At 40.3% G+C, this 23,297-nt stretch overlaps 1 protein-coding gene across 2 annotated transcripts in view; it reads left to right on the top strand.

Annotated features, from left to right (window-relative positions):
* Positions 1 to 23,297, top strand: part of gphnb (gephyrin b) — a 107,979-nt gene that overhangs the window by 17,751 nt on the left and 66,931 nt on the right. For both annotated transcript variants that reach the window (XM_075458832.1, XM_075458833.1), the window contains exon 2: positions 20,123 to 20,201. In XM_075458832.1, the coding sequence (XP_075314947.1) occupies positions 20,123 to 20,201 (79 nt within the window). The remainder of the gene's footprint in view (positions 1 to 20,122; positions 20,202 to 23,297) is intronic.

Below are 23,297 nucleotides of genomic sequence, written 5' to 3' on the forward strand. Positions count from 1 at the left end.
GAGTGTGTGCGTGCTTGTATTTGTGTGGTCCAGGTATTTCTCATGTTGTGAGGACATAAATCTTTTTACAGAACCACATAATGGTGACAGTTCTTCCATATTCGGACATAGGGCAAGTCTCCATAAAGCAATTTTAGTGTTAGGGCCTTTTTTAAGGTTAGAGTTGGCAAGAAATGAATGTGAGCCAATGTAATGTCCTCTGAAGTCAGGAAGACTTGACTCCCTGTTCATGTTTGTGTGGGCATTTAAAATTCTGCATCCTGGGAAATAAGGGGAGTCGTATATTTTTCACACATTGACATGCACACATATACACACATGTTTTGCCACCCACTCACATATTAACAAACGCATCAACAAGCATTTGCAGTGTGTGGAATGTGTTTTTTTTGTAACCTTAATCCACAGGATTTTATTTCTGCTGTGAGTTTGCTGTTATAGGTATGTCTTTCTCAACAGAGATGTCATCTCTGACTAAATTACTTAAAAAGTGCAACAATGCTTGCTGCAAAATACTTTCTTGTGTACTTGTAGCAACTCTACACTGAATCTTTGAGGAGGTCATGGTGGATTTAGACAGATTGTAAAGACTTGGGATACAGGGCTGCAAGAAACCATCATTGTTATAATTCAGCTGTTATATCATTGTTTGGTCTTTGCTCCATCACAATTTTGAAGTATACCCAAGGTTACTTACTCAAATTACTCAGCCAAAAGTCCATACCCAAATTAAATTCAATTTACATTTTATTTTTATCAGTTAACAGCAACCAAATTTCCTATTTGAGGAGACGGAGCAAGCAAAAGCTTAGTAAGTTTAGTTGTTGATTCATTTTTTAAAATCAAATAACTTAATGAGTAATTGAGCATTTGGATAATCGTTTCATCTCTAGAGGGATGTGCAAAGTAATTTTCTTGTCCTTTCTTAAGGATGTATAGATATAGAAAGTATAATTTGTGCTTTAATATAATAGAGCTCTACATCAAGTCAGGCCAAACACTGAAAGTCATCCTCCTGCAATTGTGTGTTTAGCTAACAATCATTGGCTCTTTTATCAGCTGTTTGGACAATGTCCACACTGGTGTCTCTCTGCCTGATGGGGGTGTCTTTGTTTATCGTTAGTAGATAGCAGCAGGAACTTCCCTTTTCTCTACATAGCTGAACCCTGAATTTAATGCTGCATGCTGCGCTGCTGCATGCTTTTGGGCACCACTTTGCTCTGTTCCGCCGATTTCATGATGATTGTGGGAACAATGTGCCAAAGCTGCAGCTGTGCGGATCAGGCTTTTGTTTCACCTTTTCAGAAGCCTGGCTGGCATGAAATGGGATTTGTGGGCAGAGAGCGGAGGATGGTCACGGGGAGGGCAGCCTGTAGACCAGACAATGATGAGGCTGCTATCTTCGCCACATGGGGATCCCGTGGAGATGCACTTTAGATTAACTTTCCACTTCGTGAACAATGTGTCGCTTACAATACGGTAATGACTGCAGCTCCAGAAATCAGCTTGACAGCTGAAACTCTTGAGATGTGTTTTTATCAGTCAGGTTTGGTTATCAATGTGCATTTGCTCTCCCCACATCTATCCCATCCATTTCAGTGTTCAGTCACTCTCCACCCTTCCGTCTTTAGCCATTTTGAGTGAAGTGTAATAAATGAGCTGCATCCTTTTCATGCAGATTTAACCAGCTTGTCCAAACTGGAATCTGTAGCTGGTGCAGCGCTGGGTTTTCCTGCATCAGCAGCTTGAAAGGATGAAGGAGAAGGAGGGGGAGGAGGAGGTGGTGGGAGGACAAGGCTGGGGAGGAAGGGATATAGAGGCAGAATGGATGGAGGAGGAAAGAAGAATTAAAAAATGCACAGGTATATTGATGCCAGTGTAAGCATTTCCATTGAAATCAATAGAGCTGTACTCAAGTCATTTTGGCCTCAAAAAAGGAAATAGTACCTGGTCAGTTAGTGGAGGAGCCACTGTTAACACACGCAGACATGGATCTAAAGAAAATGAATAGGCTTGTCACAAGTTAGTTCATTTGTTTGTGTTTAAGTAACACTGAAATGATAGAAGCCAACTTGACTTTTAAATTTCTTGTTTTCTGAGCTGCAAAATTCTTCAAGCTAGATCAGTTCACACAGATCTCACAAAAGCAGTTTGATTATTTTGAGATATTTCTCTGAGATTTCTCCTTGCACACAAGGACATTCATGCTGATAGTTAACAGTACAGTGCATGGTTTACATTTAAGCTCAGTTTACAAGCCGTCCATTGAACCTTTCAGTTCTATTCATTTGTTTTTATCAAAAAACAATGTTGGAAAAATGTGGGTACGTCTTATCAAATGTGGCTCATCTCTAAATAAATTGTCAGGTGTGGTGTTTTGGGCCTGTGTCACATTTGAAAACACTCCAGTTAAGGATGATTTGAATTTTGAGGTGTGATTCAGAGTATTGGGTTACAGTTATGGTTAGTGGGGAGCATTGGTTGCCTCTGCAGCTAGACAACATCATTAAAAGTCACTATTATCGCCTGTTGATGTCACACCACTCTGCTGCATTCAATGAACATTGGAAATTCCAATGAGGAAAATTCTAAGAATTTGCCACCAAAACTCATAAGTCACATAATATGTTATCGTTATCTCTATCATGGCTGAAATCAATCTTCGGTTTGAGTAACTATTCACATCACTGTGTAACATGTCTGTTTTTGCGCGCGTGTGTGTTTGTTTCATTGTTTTTTTGGAAGGTCAGCAGCTTGCTGATGACTCTTCTGGAAAGTAATGATATGTTCACAAAAAGCTAAGGGATCTCTCAGTTAAACCTGCATTGTGTGTCAATGTTTGCAGATTAATTGTTACACATTGAAATTTCTTCAATTTAGATCAAATGGAAAAAAAACTTGGCTCGTTTGTTACTTCAACAATCCAAGCTGTTCATTCCATTTTTAGAGTGGTAGCAACAAGTCATGATCACCTAAAATGTATAGTTATTTGGGATTCTTACGGTAGCAAAGAAAATAGAATGATTTTTGAGTATTGGGCATTTTTGTTTCCCGGAGTTTCTTGGCAACTTTGACAGCTAAAGCAATTTAGTTTTCAGAGGGAAAATTGGAAAGAATTTATTCAGTATATTCAGTATAGAAATATGAATGCTATAATAATGAGCACTGTCTATGGCTAGCGACACGAATGATCAGAAAACAAGTCTTTAGTTTCAGATTTTTTTTCCACCCAAAAAAGAAAATAGAGAGCGAAATTCAAAAGAAAATCCTTTTTTCTTCTCTTAAAACCAGATATTTGTGCAACAGGCATGTTCCAAAAGGGACTTTTTAAAAAAATTTATGTGCATGTGTAAAGTGTATGCAAGATTTGTTTTTATCGTGTTTTATAGTATTTCTTCAGTTATATGTGTGAATAGTTATATATCTCTGTATCTTTATCCATTTTGCACTTAGATACTTCAGTTAGCATCAACCACACCATGTCTTAAAGGAAACTACACCATATAAATGCTTGAATTCATGTATTGCATATACAGTTCTTGAACTCATATTTTAGTTATCACACAGTGCACTTTCAGTTTGTGTCTATGTGGGTATTAAACAGCTGTTGGAAATGCCACAGAGAGCTTGCTTGCCTTGGGCCCTCTGCCATCAAAATGTCATGCTACGTGGAGAAAAAAAAGCTTCAATACCTCATCACCCAACAGCCACACTCCCGTCCGAGCTTCATACCACATGCACTCACGTGGACACACTCCCGCCTGGCTATATGATAATGCGATACTGAGCCACAGACACATTCATCATGCCAGATGTCATTAGAAACAAGCCTCATTATACCCACAGCCTGTGATTTATGATTAATATTTGCAAGGGGTGTGGCAGATCGTCAAGCCCCTCCAATCCATTGATTTCATTGAACAAGAAAAACATAGAAGGGGAGGAAGGCGAAGGTTGTCGAGGGGAAATATGTGTATGAAGCTGCAGGGACATTCCTCTCATGGCAAATGAGATGAAGGACAAAGAAAGTAGAAAAAAGGTGACATAATCAAGATCGTTGTGTTCCCTGGTGCTGTAAATTGTCCATGGAACTTTTCTACGTGGCTTCATTAGTAAGTGTCTTTTCAATATTTATGGCCATGTTAATAAAATATCAGTGCGTGAGGCCTTTGTGGAGAGCTGCAGGCTGTAGGTTGCTGCAGTCTCTGGCTTCTCAGCAATATTTGGACGATGAAGGGAAGTTCAGGTGAGTGCTATGCAGAGTGAGATGTGATGGAGAGTGGACTGACTGGGATGCATCTGGTAAAGCAGATGGTTCATAGCTTTTGAACAAGCACTGCATCACAGAGAAGATTTGTTCATAACTAGATCAAGGGAAATCTAAATGTTCACAGTGCTGATTGTGAGTGGGTATGTAATTTTGGTTCCTGCAACAACCCTGTCCTATTTTATTTTTCATCAAATGAAAGTGACAGGAGGACAATTTCCTTTGTAGCCCAAATAGCTGGGCTCAAATTGGATTAAGATTAATCTGTGTCCCTCTTTCTGTGATTTACAGCACATATAATTTGGAGCTATGCCTAATTATTGAGTTCATTATTTATTTATGTATCAGTTGATTCCTTTGTGAAAAAGAATAGTCCATAAGATTAATTAAACTTCTTCAGTTATTCTGAAGAGCTCTTAATCCCTCCCAACTGCCACAGTTACTCCATGTCCAAAGAGCCAGAATGTGATACTTGGTGTACATGATCAGTGTTTTGCTGAAACACAGAGTTTTTTTTTATTTATGGCATCAATAGATTTAGTTGAAACATTACTGTACTTGAAGTTTATTTTGATTAACTAACTTGTAGAAAAAAATATTTTAGCTTCAGTCATACACATTTTGACCTTTCTACATGACTTACTGCCCTACACCTGGTGCCATGTGCATTAATGTTACTAACTTAAAAAAAAACATGTGATTTACACTTAATCTGCTATTTATGAAGAATGTGTGATGAGAATGTGCACACCACATGTTTTAAGAGCAATTCGACCCCTGATAAGAGTTGCAGATAGAAATGGAGGCAACACAATTCAACATAAACTGAAACAGACATTGTCATACACAGAGCTTCCTCAGTATGACAGTGAATTATGTTTCTGATTTTATTTCTTATCTTTATTTTTTTTTCCAATATAGTCTAACTTAAAGGTTGGCAATATATAATTGCAGCCATGTGTCACAATTGTAAATAATGGCTGTGAAAAGCCTTGATAATTTGATTTTAAAAAGTGAATGGAAAGTTTGAGGTCTTCCTGATTTTTCTGCATCAAGATTAGCCCATTACCTGCATTTCTAAGGGCTGTTTCAGAAAACAACCAACATACCATGCTCCATCTGTACATATCCCTCCAAATCATCTCCAAGCAAGTCTGTTAACGGTACAAGCTATGCATTTGACTGTTGCAACGCTTCCTTTGTTTTTTTTGCTTTCATTTGTTATCCGACCACTTGGTTTTTTTGTTGGGTTTTCTTTTTTTCTTTTTTTTTTTTACCTCTTGTTCTGATCTTACAGTTCATCTCTTTTGTTGCTTTTTTCCATTTAGCAGTTTTTGTTATTTTCTTGATTTCAGAACAGAACTAAGACCATCAAATAAAGCAATTTCCTTTTTTCTACTTCACTAATAAGTGTCTCAGTTTCACATTTGGTAAAATTGTGCTTGTTCTTTAGAATTGTTTTCATTTTCATGTCTGTTTAGTTGTGGTTCAAACTATGTTTTGATATGCAAATTATTAATTAGAGAAGTGCCAGTGGAAATCAGAGTTGTGCATGTGCATACGGTTTCCCAATGATAGAGTTTCATAACGGTGAACTATACGTACGCAAGGCTTTATAAATCTGGTGAAAACAATGTGTATGCAAATTTCTGCCTTTATGCGTACACACAGTTTTTATCATGAAGCTACACAGAGTTTCACAGATCTTGCCCCTGTGTTTAAATATCAGAATCAGAATCAGAATCAGAATCGCTTTTTATTGCCAGGTATGTGGACACACACGAGGAATTTGACTCCGGTTACACCTCACTCTCTTTAGTGCAACAATTACAAAAAAATAGACAAAAAAATAGACATAGAACAAGATTAAATCAGAAGTGCAAATTGGTGCATGGTGCAAGGATGAAACACTGAAGTCCGGTTTTAGCTGTTTAACACAGAGACAGCCTGAGGGAAGAAACTGTTCCTGTGTCTTGTTGTTTTGGCGTACAGAGTTCTGTAGCGCCTTGCAGAAGGGAGGAGTTTAAACAGTTTGTGTCCAGGGTGTGATGGGTCTGCAGAGATGTAACCTGCCCGTTTCCTGACTCTGGACAGGTACAGATCCTGGATGGAGGGCAGGCTGACACCAATAATCTTCTCTGCAGACCTTATTGTCCGTTGCAGTCTGTTTTTTTCCTGTTTGGTGGTTGATCCGAACCAAACGGTGATGGATGAACAGAGAACAGACTGAACAATGGCGGGGTAAAACTGGATCAGCAGCTCCTTAGGTAGGTTGAGCTTCCTGAGCTGCCGCAGGAAGTACAACCTCTGCTGTGCCTTTTTTATGGTAGTGACTGTGTTGGTCTCCCACTTCAGGTCCTGAGAGATTGTGGGGCCCAGAAACCTGAAGGATTCCACAGCAGACACTGCGTTGTTGGTGATGGTGATGGGTGCCAGAGTGGGGGGGCTTCTCCTAAAGTCCACTGTCATCTCCACTGTTTTTAGCGTGTTCAGCTCCAGATTGTTCTGACCACACCAGCAGACCAGCCGTTCAACCTCCCGTCTGTATGCAGACTCATCACCGTCCCGGATGAGGCCGATGACTGTTGTGTCATCTGCAAACTTCAGGAGTTTAACAGACGGGTCTCTTGAGGTGCAGTCGTTGGTGTAAAGGGAGAAGAGCAGTGGGGAGAGTACACACCCCTGGGGGGCACCTGTGCTGATGGTCCGGGTGCTGGATGTGATGCTCCTCAGCCTCACCTGCTGCTTCCTGTCAGTCAGGAAGTTTGTAATCCACTGACAGGTGGAGGAGGGCACAGTGAGCTGGGTGAGTTTGTTGCGGAGGATGGCTGGGACGATGGTGTTGAACGCCGAACTGAAGTCGACAAACAGGATCCTGGCGTACGTCCCTGCAGAGTCGAGGTGTTGCAGGATGTAGTGCAGTCCCATGTTAACGGCATCATCCGCTGACCTGTTCGCTCGGTAGGCGAACTGCAGGGGTCCAGCAGGGGGTCTGTAATGTCCTTCAGGTACCCCAACACCAGTCTCTCGAAGGACTTCATGACTACAGATGTGAGGGCAACAGGCCTGTAGTCGTTCAGTCCTGTGATGGTGGGTTTCTTGGGGACCGGGATTATTGTGGAGAGTTTGAAGCATGAGGGGACTTCGCACAGCTCCAGGGATCTGTTGAAGATCCGGGTGAAGATGGGGGCCAGTTGGTCAGCGCAGACCTTCAGGCAGGAAGGTGACACACCGTCTGGGCCGGGTGCCTTCCTGATCTTTTGTCTGTGAAAGACTGACAGAACATCCTCTTCACAGATCGTGAGTGCTGGTGGGGGGTCAGAGGGGAGAGGTGGCAGAGTGCCAGGTGATGTCAATGGGGGGGGAGGTGGAGAGGTGTGAATGTGTCAAACCTGCAGTAGAACACATTCAGCTCGTCAGCCAGTTGATGATTCGCTGCAGTGTTTGGGGATGGTCTCCTGTAGTTGGTGATGGACTGCAGGCCTCTCCACACTGACGCTGGATCGTTGGCTGAAAGGCTGTTTTTAATCTTTTCAGCGTAGCTCCTCTTGGCTGCTTTCACCTCCATTGTCAGCGTGTTTCTGGCCTGGTTGTACAGGACTCTGTCCCCACTTCTGTAGGCCTCCTCCTTGGCCTGAAAAAGTTGCCTGAGTTTTGCAGTGAACCAGGGTTTGTTGTTGCTGTATGTGCGGAAGGTTTTGGTGGGCACACACATGTCCTCACAAAAGCTGATGTAAGATGTCACGGTATCAGTCAGTTCATGCAGGTCTGAGGCTGCAGTCTCAAAAACACTCCAATCAGTGCAGTCAAAGCAGGCTTGTAATTCCACTTTGGCGTTGTTGGTCCATCTCCTCACCGTCTTGACCACAGGCTTAGCAGATTTCAGCTTCTGCCTGTAGGTCGGGATAAGATGAACCATGCAGTGGTCAGAGAGTCCCAGGGCTGCACGGGGGACAGATATACCATCCTCATGCCAGACAATGTTTTATCTGAACTTCTTGGTGTCAACCTGAAAGGTATCATTTTTCATCATGCACAGTTGAAGTAGTAAGTCTCCTCCAAGTCTCCAAGCCCTAACCAAGTAGCTGCGTTGCCAAATCAATATGTATATAAAATATGTTGTATAAGATTGATGTTGTCATTGTGACAACAACTTATAGCAGGCCTTTTACCTTGTAGAGGCAGAACAATGGGAGAAGATCGAATTGCATGGTCCTTAAAATTATTCTGGAGGGGAGTAGCCACTAATCCAATCCAGCTGTGTCCAAGAACTGTACATCACCTGGTGGTCTGTTGACTATCGTTTTGAAGCCTAGAGTTTAGCATGTAGCCAAGTCATCTTGAGTTTAAACAGCCAGAGATGATGAGCAAGAAATGCATCTGAGTAAGAACCTAGGGACACTACTGATGCCCACTGTTACTCAAACTCACTGGAGTTATTACATTGGACTCTGCCAAATGCCAGCGAATGTGCTCCCTGCATCGAACATTGCTTTGGCCAGTGAGTCAGGGCATCTCAGCAAAAAGGCATCATGTTTGTATCTTCAAGTATCTACCAGCTTTGCTTCAGTATCTGAGAGTTTGACATAACATGAAATGGATATACAGTACCTTGAAGTTGTCTCAATCCCAAGGACCGGGAGGAGATGATGTAAAAGGAGAACTTGATATCTAAGCATAATGACTGTGGTGTCTTTTTGAAGCAACAGGTGTTCAGCTTGGTGGGACAAAATGGAGATTACGGATACTGGGATTACGTTAAAAATTTTGGCTTACACACTTTGACTTACTTAATGCTGCCCCATGCTTAATTTTTCATTTTGATTCTTAATTAACCAAAGAATTTTCATATATAATTCAGGTTGCAAGGGCATCCAGCAGTTGACAGTCACAGCTTTTGATATTTGTCTGTCAATAATCTATTTCTTGTAAATGACTGAAATTCTGTTTAATCTTTTCTTAAGCCCATTACAAAATATCTTATTCGGAAAGGATTTTTTTGTTGTAACTAGTTAAAATATGATATAAAACAGATGAGACCAGATGCCCATGGAAGGTCCTAAATCATTAAGACAGTTCATGCTGGAACATAAAGTGGACTTTAACTTGAAGTCTTGCAATCTTGGGATGGATCTTTTCAAAGAAAACATCATTGCATGCCCTGGCACTTATAATGCATTTCAGTCCTGATAATGCAGTCAGGACTGAAATGAAAACATTTATCAGGTGTTGATAAAAAAAACTTGTGATTGGATGTCGTTATTCAGACATAATGTGGAGATTCAGGGCAGTCACAGTTATGATAAAATATGCCACTAATATTGTATAAACTAATAATATTTGATAATAAACATAAACCCCATGCAGACTAATTCCATCTATTTCCAATGATTATTAGAATATAAATAAAAGCAGTTTCCATGAAAATGTGTCATTTTATGTTTATGATAGCCATGAACGATGTGTATGTAGTACAGTATTGTATTGTATGTAGTAGGTATTTTATGTGTTAGTCCAACACATGCACAGTATCAAGATGCCATAATTCCTGGAACTGGACAGGTATTCCTCAAAGAGTTCACCACAAATTTCCTGTCCTAACCTTAACAAGCTATTTTTCTTCCTATTTAATTTTTTAGTTTCCAAAACTGAATCCAAAGAAAACTTTTAAAAAGTGGGGGGAAAACTACAGTAACAGGACTAACCACAGGTTAATATAGACATTAAGCAATCAAGCAACAGATATTGCTTGAATCAAATGCTGATCAGCTAAAAGCACATGTTACACCAATCTACCACTTAAGCCAACTCTAAAGAAGCCCCTTTTGTAGGCGTATTGTAAGTATTTTTGAAACACCTGTGTGTGGAATGTAGCGTTGTACATACTTCTGGTTTAAAAAAAGATGGCAGTGTATTTTCCTTTGCTATTGGGCTGATCAAAGTTGTGCATATTTTTTCCCTTTTTAAGCTTCATAAGCAATGCTAAAAATTAACGATTTGTATATACAAAGAATATAACAAATATATCTAGTTAACTAGTTATTTAATCAGCTCACAGCTTCGACAGCAGCTGCTTGCCAGAAACAACCTGCAGCTGTCACTCCAGCTTTGGAGAATAGCCAACAAATCACCACTTCCATGTTGATGGGCTGTCAATTGTTATATGACTTGCAACCACAACGTACTGTTGAGCTTTGGAACTTATGAAAGCATTTCGATAGAACACCAAATTAACTTGAATATTTTGTAGGAAATGAAGCGCCTCAAGATAAGCAGTGGGTGGCATTAAATCTCCACTCCTCTGCCACTCACCTACAATGCGATGACAAAATTAAAATGACTACCAACAGTGGATAACGATGTCAGACTATGCCATTTGTGTAAGTTTTAACAGGCTGTTTATAGAGGTGAATGAAGATAATTGCAACAATATACAGAAATTAGCGTAATAATCTCAAGTAGTTGTAATAATACGATTAAGAAATATCTTTGTCAAGCCTAGTTATCATGATGATAGAAGGTATAAATAGGGACTTCACATTTTTCACATATGTGCATATCCGTCCTTTACTTTGGCTTTCAAAAAACGTCTTTGCCCAGCATTTTTTTTTCCTATATGTGAGCACTCTTAACTGAAGAAAATAATCTGTTTTGATGCTTAAGCAAGAAACCACATCTAAGTATTCTCATGGGAAAAGTGAAAAGGCACGGTTACCCCAATTCCCTATCACCTTCATCATCTCTCCACTGTTTCTTTCTCTCCCTCTTATCACCTATACCTGCATATGTCTTGTTGCACATTCCCCCTGCCAGTCATTTTCCCACCTTCCCATTTTACCGTACTCCCTTTCATATCCTGCTTTCTTCTCCTGCCCTCCCTCTTTGCTTTCAGAGTATTCCCACTGCCGCTCCCCTCTCTTCTCTGAATTCCCCCTCCTTTCACCCAGTGTGAATTGCTTTCTTATTCCTGTCAGGGTTGGGCTCCAGTTCACTATCCACTATCAGCTTTGCATGCCCATTTTACCTCCTCTCCTCCTCCAACTTTACTCAAGTTGGGATGGAGCTGCCTTTCCTCTCAAGGGAAACAGGGAGGGGAAGAGCTGCATGAGCCAAGGGCAGGAATGCGCCCTGCCTGCGTGCCTGCCTGGGACACAGCTGTGAAGAACAGAGCTGTCTTTCCCACTCTGTCTTTTTTTTTAACCGCGCATCTGCTATGTGGGGGAACTGAGCCTTGCTGTGCTGTGTTGTTCTGTCCTTGGCTCAGCATGGTTGCCGGATTTTGGCCCAGCTACACTGAAGTAGATTTGGATTTGTGATGCAAAATCGTCCCACTGCTGTGCCCCCATAAATGCGCCAAGCTGGTTTGGTGTAATAGCGATGTTCATTAAGATGACAGATTAATTATTAGCGGCGGTATTTTCATGAGTCCAGTGCATTTTTGGACGGCTTCTCTTCAGTGTTCTTCAGTGGCTGGCTTGGCAGGAGCAGGTGGAGTGTTGCACTTCTTGCATTATGTAACTCCACCCCAATTTAGATCCAACTTCAAATAAATGAAAATCAGGCTGCTGGTTGGCTCCTTTCCCCACGGTTATAAATAGCATTTTCTAATCTTATCTAGAAACAGTGTTGTAAAGGGGAGAGGCTTTGAAATGCAGCCCGACGATTAGGATCCCATTGTTACGCTCCACACCCCCTCCATTCTTGCGGCTGCTTACAGTAAGCCTGAGGATCTGTGTGCCTGTGCCTTACCGTGTAGTCCTGCACATGTGTATGCACTCATCTGCATCATAGTGTGATTGAGATAGGGGGTCGTGGTAAGAAAGTACATGCATATGTGTGATGTCATGGATTTGAGAGTTTGTGAGTAATTGGTGTTTGTATGTGTGTGTGTGTTGCTGCTGGGTGTGTCTTTGATGATGGATGCTGTGCCTCTGCTGCTTACCCCACTGCTCCTCTCAGAATTAACAAGGTTGCTAAGATACAGTGGTCTTATATTAGATTAGGTTATCTGCTGTTATTGCTGTTACTATATTTTACCCTGCACCGTGAAGCTTTTATTAATTTGGAAATTTACCCTGCCCTGGAATGAAGAGGCTGGTATTTGTGCATCAATTGCTCCTCTCTTCTTCTCTTCTGGCTAGGAGGGGGGTTGCAGTTCTGAAAGCCCCCTAGTCAGATGTCTACCCCACCTCATTACAATCTGGAGGTGGATCCAAACCTTTATTCATCATTAAACCCATTTAATCCAAGCCTGGGGCCCAGTATTTTCATTTAACACAGAACAAGCCAGTAAAATAGAGGACAGGAGGTAGTGATATCACTTTGGTTGAGGCTTATTGGTTGGCTGAGATGTAGTCCCTCCCACCGGTAGATGCCAGCCCAATCCAGCATTTGACCTCCACAGCTGCTTTACAGTGGCTGGAGGGCCATTGGCACTGCTGCTGGCAGATAAAAAATATAAAAAATAAAAAACGAGACAATAGTGGTCTCAAGTGGGCTGGAAGACACTGAGTTGATTCTCTCTTGTTCAACAGGTGGACATGCAAATTTCCTGCACATGTAAAGATGAATCAGAAAACTTTTAGACAGAACTTGAGTCAGTGTTTTAATTGGCTAAGCCTGTTCAACCATCAGCGATGGATAGTTGACAATCGTAGTCTATGAATAGTTTCTTATTGGCCTTTATATGATAACCAAAACATTCAAAACAACTAGATTTCTGTGTCATTCTTTCAGAGCAGCAGTTGTGATGTTATACTGACAGATGAGCTGTGTCATAATGGACTACACTTTGGCAACTCAAAGTGCTTTGTCTTGCACAATGATTTGTAGCACAATTTGAATCCAACTGCTGATCCATAGCAAGGATTCCAAGACTGGAAAGAGTGTATGGCACTGTCTGTGTACATTGTGTGACATTTTTTTTTTTTATATACCTCTGTAAATGCATAGACGTGCACATCGTGCATGTAAGCTGCGTTTTTCGTGTGTTCAAGTGTGTGTGAGGACCGCTATAAGGGAAAACCCCATTAGTGTGGGATCCCAGGGAGATAATGAGTGCCGACTGCTTTATGTCCTGGAAATGATTGAGTGGAGCATAGTGGCAGTTTATGAATCCTCTCTGCCAGTGGCTGACAGACTGACAGCACACTGTCTGCTAGCCAGCCAAGCTACTGTAATACAGATGCCTGCTGGTTGTAACCTAAAGTATCTGTATCAGAAAGGCCCACCAAACCTGCATGCTGACTTTATGTCTAACACAGGGAGACCACAGCTAATGTGATTGCTGAATTAGAGGGAACATTCTTATGTTCCCAGAGTTCCATCCCCAGATATAAGAACCATAATTGGAAAATGACAAAGGGTCCCATGTTCCCAATTTCTGTTGAACTTACAATAAATGTTCTTCCAGTATCCTATATTTTCCAGCTCTTTATGGAACATAATTGGAAGCTGAAAACTTGTTCTACAGCTCTCTATTTGTTCAGTATGACATGGACTGCTCAGCTTTTGAAGAAAATGCTTAATTACCTTAAAATTATTCCGTCGTTGCTGTTGTAGTATGTTTTAAGCCATGTCAATTTGTTCTGTGAAGCACTGTCCAATCAGCTTTGTTGCATTTATCTGAATCTAAGCATATGTCTACATACTTCAGAATCGATCTGTCTGTCTCTGTCCTCTGCCTGTCATTATTCTTGCTATTTTTATATTCTTTAACTCTCTTTTCTGCTTTTTTGTCATGTAGTGTTTGCCTTTATGTTTTTCCCATTTATTTTTCATCTCCATTTTCTTGCCTCCCCACCCTGATCAGTTGTCTTCTCTTTACTCTGTTGATGTGTTCCCCTGTGCTCTGATCTCTCTTGCACTGCCATGGCTTAGCGATTAACCCTTTTACGAGTGTGCATGAGCCTGTGTTTGTGTTTGGGTGTGCTCATCAAGATCCCATGTGTGAGCGCTGCTGCCCTGCGTAATGCTTCTGAAGTGCAGGCCTCCTGCTCTCCTCCCACTGCTGTAGCCTGGGGACATCCAGGCTTCTGAACTCACACACACTTACAGGTGTAGGCAAACACACGACAGCGTACGCCCTAGAAAACAGATAAATAGAAAACTGAAAATGTATCATGATTATAGAGATAGCAGTATGACATTTTGAGATATCAAACATACTATATATATCATGCACCACAGGCCAGTTCTGATCCTATCATTGTTTTGTTTTTTTAAATGCTTTTATTTATCTTATTCACTCATATCCCTTTTCAAAATTGAATTCTATCTCTGAGAGGCAATATGTTACAGAATTTAGAAACTAGTCAAGTAAATGAAGAGGTTTAATGCAGCACAATTTGCTGCAGCCTTTTTCTACATTTCATTATGATCTATTCAAGACCAAAAGAAAATGATAGACGCATGCAAAAACAGAAACAAAATTACTTATAAACAATAAAAGTCATATTGAAGAGGAAGAGGCACTAGCTTGAAAATCTATAATTTTTTTTACCATTGGATTGCAACATAATATGCTGGTAGTCTAGATTGTGAGCCAGTCTTAACTCTGATAGAGGTATGTTTGGCCAAAGCTGTCTGTCTCCCTGCATTTGTCCACCCATGCAGAAGCCTTGACATTTAGCTTGCTGTTTACAGTATGTAGCATGTGGAATAGCACCCTCTGGGGTGGGGCAGGGGTCACTGCATTGTGTTTCTGCTTACACAGATACCTGGAAAGTGATCCTTTAGGATTTTGTGTTGGGTTGGAAATAAAACTGAGAAGGCATTAGTACATCACAGATGAAGTAGCGGACATCAGTTTTAGCTGCAGATTCACCTGGAGAAAGGTGCATGGGCGGAGCTAGAGATGTGGTAGGATGCGGTGCTGTAAATTCTTATGAACCCCCCCAGCCTCCCTTCCCCTGTCTTCAGCTCTTGCACAGGATCGCATTAATATTCCTTTGAAGCCTGTTTCAACTGCAGCCAGATCTCCCTGTCCCCCTCTTCCACTCTCATCCTGTCTTCCTCTCTTTGTTCTTCCCTTTTCTCCCTCTTGGTTCCTTTTTGTTTTCTCAGCTATTGTTTTCTGGAAGGGATTGCTTTGGAACAGGGAGGGGCCCCTTTTATTACCTTCAGTCAGGAGTTCCCCATGTTCCTCTCATACATGCACACACCCATATACACACACACACAGAGAGGGGTGGTGGATACCGATCCCTTTGACAGACCGTGTTGATTGGTTCAGAATGGTTGCTGCCTCTTGTAGGAGAGTGGAACGGCTATTTTTAGATCAAGGGGTAGCTGGGAGAGAAAGACTGAGGAAGGCTCTGAGTGTGAGAGCGTGCATGCTTGTAAGGAATACTGCAGTCTTGAAAGAAGTTTCCTTTTCACACACGTATGCAGACAAACACATACACGCACATGCGCTTATGCAACAGTGCCCCTCTAAAGCCAGGGTATATTCCTTGCGCTTGCAACCCTTTTTCTCTTCTCCATCAACCCTATTTCTTGCTTTGTCCCCGCCCCTCTCCAGTAGTCTTTCTGTCTCCCTTGTTTCTGCCTCCCTTTCTCTCTTTCTGAGTTGGCTTGGTGTGCAAATGTCAGCACTTTCCCATTTATTTGTCAGAGCCCAGAGCAACGTCCTGCACCCTATGTTTACCTCTGTCTCCACAGCTCTGCCCCATCGGCACTGCTTTTCTCCTCATCACCGCCCCCCCCCCCCCCCCCCCCCCCCTGTTCTTGCTTTAAAGAATTTTCCTTTTCTCCATCTTTACATTCTGTCCTCTCCCTCTCAATGTCGTATTCCACCAACTCGCATCTTGCCATCCTTTCCGATCTGATTGTATCCCTTCTTTACCAGCCCACTTAAAATTTTCTACACCCTACTTGCTTCACCCATCCAGTCACCCCATCTATCCACCCCTCATCTCGTTCATGGATCATGGCACTTAATTTGAGTTACAACATGACATTTTCAGTCTTGACTTTTACCAGCATATCAAGTTTTTTTGGCTAAACTCCTCTGCACCACCACCATCAGCCCCTCTATTCTAGGACATAAGCATGTCCCCTTATGTTTGGCCCTACCGAAAAACAAAGCGCTTTGTCCCACTCTTCATCATCCACAACTGCTTTTTCTGTCTCTATTCCTATTTTGTTTCTTTTTGTCTTCATCTTCCACTGTGTATCACTTTATCATTCTAAAAGTCTATGATCACCATGATGACTCAGGTGCCTCACACCTGCTCCACAGTCTATGGGCAGCTGTGTTTTGGTTAGGAACGCTTGGAGGCAACAAAGGTGTGGCTTTACATAGACTCGGTAAGCAGAAAAAGTCTGCACAATGATGATGGAGTTGGTGGAAGCTGACAGTATTTATTTCATTTGCTAGTGCACTTGTTCATGCAAACACACACTAGAGGCAAAATTATTTTTTTATATAAATTAAGATACATTTAACTGTCATAAAAATCTGTATATATACATTTTCATTGTGCATGATGTCCATGTGTATATATTGAATTTCAGGGTTACGGTATAACTTTATTTTTAAACTGCTTTACCGTAAATTCCTGACTACAGGGGTGCACCGGATTATAAGCCGCGGGTGTCCACATTGTAATATGAGATATTTACACAGAAAGATGTTATACGTGAGGATTTTTAAACTTTTAATTAAATGCATATGGTAACATAAACAAATACATAGCCTACTGTAAATGCTTTTTTTCCCCGAACAGTGCCTGTAACATCAATGGTTTTAACTTAAATACCTATCTGTAACGCACAACTACGTGGCGTAAATGCTTTTTTTCCTAACAGTGCCTGTAATATGGCTGGTTTAAAAAAAAGACAGTAGTCTACCAGGAAAAGTCATTGATCGCCTTCTTCATCTTCCTCCTGCGCACTAAAACCATCAAAGTCATCTTCTTCAGTGTCCGAATTGAACAGCCTCAGAACTAGACCACCGTGAACTATTCGTTAATTTTATTGGTCTAATGATACGAGGCAATATGTTTTTGGCGGCATGAAAAAAAAGAAAATTACATACAGTATATTAGCCGCACCGTATTATAAGCCGCGGTGCTCAAAGCCTGGGAAAAAAGTAGCGGCTTATAGACCCAAATTTACGGTAATCACCTAAAAACATTTCATGACGATATCTATCATTTAAGATTCATCATAATAAGTCATAGCTTTTGATATAAATGTATGAATGCTATAAAAGCTGTGTATATTAACACAATTCTTGTCATATTCAGAGCCAAAAATATCCACTTTAGTAGCACTGACACATATCAAACCTTTTGTTATTGTTTTTAAAATTAGTTTAAAGGTTTTTACTGAAGTTTTTGTTCAATGATAATTCACATTCTGTTACAGGAAATAATTTCATTCCTAAAAACATTTTTACTGACTGTTGACAGTATTGGTTTATGTAGTGAAGCAAACAGGGATCCAAAATACCTTCTAAGACTTTTAACTCTAATAGATCAAGCAAACAAAGCAAGAATTTTGAGCTTTGGTTCTTCCAATGGTTCATGTTTTTTAATGAAGAAATAATTGATTTGTACATCTAAACATTAACATTTCATGAATTTGTAATACAGAAAATACTGGGCATTTAACTGCAAATCAGAACCCTAGTTTTGAATCATATGTATTTTTTTTTTTTTTTTTAAATCACGTTCAATAACAACGAATGCTTCTAAATAAGCACCAGTATCACAGTTCTGATGGAACTTTTTAATCTATCCTGGTAACATGAATAAATGTTAATGTCTCGTCCTGCTTTCCAAAAATCAGAGAAGGTCCTACACTGGTTTTTTTTTTTTAATCTGAATATGCCACATGGAGGCCTATGATAGAAACCAGGATCTTTTGCCATGTAAACATCTCACCCGTGTTTGTGAAAATTTTCTGCTTCAACATCATAGTTACTGAGATGATTAAAGAAAGTTAGACTTAGCTGTACTACAGCTGGATAACTAGGTTTCTCATGTTATATTTAAGCAGCATATCTGGAACATGATCAAAACCTGGAAAAGACTCAAAACAGTTATATCAATATGCATGGAAATACACAAAATTCAAGCAATCAACAGGGGAGGTTTTATTGTGATTTCTATTAAGAGTTTCACTCTATTTACTTCTAGTGTCTCCCCTAAAAGCTCCACTATGTAATATTTAATATGGGATTTATTGGCAGAAATGTAATAATGTTTCTATGAGCACATAATTGTGTGAAAATAAGAACCGTTTTCATTCAAACGGTCAAATTGGGGCCCAAAGGTATACACAGTGAGACCATTCAAAAAAGTCAGAGCTTTATAAAATGCCATTTAAAATATAAATATTTTTTTTACTAATAGAACAAACAACAACTTGTGAAATTTAGCTTTAGAAAAGAAATCCATCATACAGACTCACTGAAGATAAGTTTTGGTCTTAATGGTGCACTAAATGATAAAAGAATCAATATCAAATAGTCCATGCAAATACGGCTCATATTGATAGATAATATTTTTTCTACAATATAGTACAATCTACAGAAAACATGCTAATTCAGAATCAAAAAGACTGATATTTTCCGATATGCATTCAGATTTAGTTTTCTCTGTCAGAAATGGATGAATTACACACATATCTGTTGACTTTTCTCTGAGCTGTCTCAGAGTGTCTCAATTAATCCCTACTTCCTCTGTTTCTGATATCACTGGCCACCACTCGGGAGAGCTATCCTATATGTGGAGACTGGGCTTCTGTCATGTGGTGAATTGCAGCTTAAATTCATCATATGGCCTCGTTTTTACATTTCAAATTTAACAACAAATTCTCCTTCAGTTGACACTTGAGCAACTTCTTGTTTGGATTTCTTTTTCTTCTTGCTTGTGATGGATGTAGAATATATTTTAGTCTCCATCTTTTCACCTGCAGCCGTTTCCCGCTCTGAGCAGTGATTGGTCACTTGTGGACCATCAGTGATAGCAGGACTGTGGGTGGTATGGTCGTTGACCCGTGACCTCCTCTCTCTCCTCTCTGCTCATGTAACTTGGATCATTATTGGAGGCCTCACTTTGGCTTGCGCCAGTGACACTGCAGTGCTCATAATTGTGCAACATATGCGCATAATTTGAGGCCCCCATCGCATCATGAAGCACAGCGCATGTTCTGTTTCATTACCAGAAGCAACTCATATCTTTAGAGAATGGAAATAAAGAGGGTGGTCTCCTTACATCTAAATATCTAAAGAGACCACCCTCCGAGTCCCTCCTCCATGCTGCACTGCTGTGCATTTTAACTGCCTAGTAGAGGTTGTTTTGGGGAAAGGTTGAGGTGGGGTGCTCAGTTGGTTGTAGTCTGTAATTCATACATTCATTCAATTTGTCTACTGGGTCAATATTGGCCAGTAATATTTGTGAATCAGTTTACTTGTCAAATGATAGTTATCCTTGGTTTTGACTCAAGCTGGACGGTACAGTTTGTTTTTTTTCAAGTCGCAAGTATTAAATGGATGCAATGATTCCTTTGATCTATTTATTCATGTTCAGAGGGGTCTTCTCTGAGGTCTTTCTCTAGTTTTGGTCATCTGAAAAAAAAAACAGATTGGTGTGTTGGAACATTTCCTTGTCTGGTGATGTTTTCTTTGTCATGCTAACAAAGAAACAGTTTGAAAATATAGATCAATAAAAAGAAATAGTAATTAAGTTTATGAACGAGCATGAATTTGGAGGGAAATTAGGAAAATCAAGTATTTATTTTAAAAAAAGTGTTACTTGTTGGAAAGTGCCTGCATTTGTGAAGCTGCTCGTTCAATTTGTGCGCTTACGTTTTCTCTTCTCCCTGTTTCTCTCTTTGTCTGTCCAGTGAGTGACAGCTGTTTTCGAAACCTTGCAGAGGACCGCAGTGGCATCAACCTTAAAGATCTCGTCCACGATCCCTCTTTGTGAGTATTGGCCTTTTTTCCAGGCATTTCACCTGGTAGAAATGACAAAAGAAATTCAATGCTCACAGTCATTTAATCCTGCTCAAGCTTCTTTTAAAATTGCCACACAGAGACACACAGAAAGATTCACAGGCTCTCAGCATGTGTGAAACTCTCTGTGTTCTTCTTTTAGTGAGTGTAACTAAGAAACTAAAAATATCTCTTGAACACAACATGTCGGGGTTCAGTGTCAGCATGTAAAGAGAAATTCCCAGCATGCATGGCAGCAATAAAAGAGCTGCAGCTGTATTTTGTTGAAAAGTGACTCCCAGTAGCTCACAAGATGCTAAAATAGGTGAAATCAACAACTGTTTTCATTGACAGGGAAGGATGTATCACAATATCTCTATACTCATCTGGTTTGTGTCTTCTTTATAGAATTAGGGTGGTGGGCATTTGGTTTATGGGTACACATTTGTGTGCCTAAACATTATATTCCTAAACCACATGTACAATTATATTTTTGAAATGGTCACTGCAAGGGCTGCAAAGGCTACCTTCTGTGGTTTTATATCTTATGCTGCATACTGCAGATTTGACATCTCTTACAACAATAAGCAGATGTTTTCAATGAATATGAATACCACACACTTGTAAAGTTGCAGTTTACCTCATTACTGGAACACTGCAAACTAAAACCCTTACATGCTTTGCTGCACTTCCAAATGATTCTCCATACATCAGTTGACTTGCTGGCACCATTCTGCTCCCATCAGACAAGTCAGTATCACTGGAGTGTCACCACTTTCCCGCAGCAGGACTCTGGACTGGTCCATGCTTGCCATGTCCATTACGGTATGTTTATTCTGAGACTGATGTGTAATTCATCGAGTCAAAGTGTGACACAGAGTGGGAGTGTGAGGAGCCCTGTGCTATGACATATGCTTCATGCTAGACAGAGCGTCAGAAAGTGATCATGGATCAGGGATTCATCACATGCTTATTTGTACACTATGCTGCACTGGGAAAAGACATTTTGAATAGTTTTCTATTCTTTTATGTATGTATCTGTCCACGTAGAGTAGAATATGTCACTCAATGTATTTGTGTCTTTTGGTTTTTCTTTTTGTGGCTTTAAACTCTTGTGTATTAAAAAAGAAATCTAATCTGTTTTTAGGTGTACTATGGTAGTTTTTATTTTGACATTTTTCTTCAGGTTTAGACATTTGAAATACTTGGCTAGCAGCTCAAAATAAACTCATCTGCAAAATGACAATACAAATCCATTACTGCTCACTTTGAATGAGATGTGATACACATGGGAACATAAATTCTTCACACACTATCGTCAAAAGAGAACAAGATGTTTGCTCAAATCTACTTCATCAAGTCAACAGTTGTGGACTTTTGAAATTGAGCTAATGTAGAGTTAGATCAGTTGGGAATTCAAGTGACTCTCTGTTGATGATTACCTGTTAAAAGTGACAGTTGTGAAAAGTGACAAGGCAGTTTGTTGTGAGGCTTGTTGGCTAGGTTTCCTTGTAGTTGGCCTCTGAAGGAAATGACTGTACTCTTGGGGTTTTATTCTACTTAAAAGCATGCTGGACAAATATGTTTGTTTACCAGTTAACTGATGGGTTGATCTTGCATGAAACTGGCTCTTGTTAAACATGACAACTGGAGCAGTTTTAACATCCCTCTCTGCTCTGCTGTGTTGCTACAGTGGTTGAACCTCCTCTGACCTGAGATTCTCCATGCCATGTTAATCCACTCCACACCACAAGTCAGAGGCTCCATCAGGTTAACCAGCTGGAACACTGTGCCCTCATTGTGCCACTACTGCCATGACAGAGATGCATAGACAGACGAAAAGAGGAAAAACAGGGAGGGAAGGGAGGCGGTGAGGAAAGAAGTGAAGGAGGCGGGCAGTATGGTGTCACAGCAGGACACTTAACATAAACTATAATCACAGCATCTCCCAAACACACATTGACACATGGAATCAATCAGTCTGCCCAATTTAGCTTTCAGCAGCATCCTGAGGTGTATCAAATGGGGGTGGAGAAAAATTATATGTGGCAAAAATGAGACCAAGCAACAGAGGGGAGTCCAACAAATGATACCCAGACTGAAGGACACATGAATGAGGCAAAGGTGAATGTGTGTCCAAGTTCTTGTATTTGTTAGTTTTTTATATGTAATGTGTGCAAGTACATAGATTAAAATATATATCTTTTTTTTTCATGCATGTAGTGGTTGTATCATTCATCGATGGGTGTTTCTGCTGATGGCTGAGTGAGCCTCCCTCCACAGCATTTGAGCCAACTTTGTATCTCTGCCCTCCAGCAAGACACTTGTGCTGTAAAAAGCCTTGTCAATTTTGCAAATTGTCATGGCTAAGAATAGCCAGAAGAAAATCAGATGGGTGATACAAGACCAAATTTTACTGTCAGGAGTTGTTCAGGGGACAAAGACACACACACATATAAACTTGCATTGCCAGGCATCCAGGACAGATACATACCTGTGATATAGCGGATTTAAAATCTGGACCATTTGAAAGAAAGATCCCTGTTTAAAATCTGTCTGAAGACCTTTTTATTGAACACATTTTGCTACATAATAATCAACAATCTTTGAACTAATAACACTTTTACTATATCAATACAACTGCTGTGACTTACTGCTACTTCTGGTTTAAATATTGTGTGGAGTTGAAGTGTAATGCAAGAGCAATATTTGTATTCAGTATCTGAATGATAAGCTAAAGGTAGAAAGTTCATGCATACTATGGTTCCTTTTCAGTGTAGTTAGGCACATCCATAATTCTCTACATCTTCGTGTCATCTTGCTGCTTATATGTTTGGGGGTTAATTTTCTGAATCTACATCAAGTTGAAAACCAAAACAGTATAAATAAGCATTGTTATGAGGCTAACAGTTCTGCATCCTCGTCTGAAAAGGTTTCATGGTTGTTTTCTGACTTTGAGCAAACTGAGCCAAAACCAAAAAGTGAAACCTAATTTAAAGCTTTGGACTGACACAATTCTGACTCTAGTCTCCAGCTCTCCCTCTGGAAGTCATTTAAACTTTGGGTTTGTTATCATATCTTTTTCTC

Source organism: Odontesthes bonariensis, chromosome 24, assembly GCF_027942865.1.
Source record: "Odontesthes bonariensis isolate fOdoBon6 chromosome 24, fOdoBon6.hap1, whole genome shotgun sequence".
In the NCBI taxonomy this organism is placed as follows: domain Eukaryota; kingdom Metazoa; phylum Chordata; class Actinopteri; order Atheriniformes; family Atherinopsidae; genus Odontesthes; species Odontesthes bonariensis.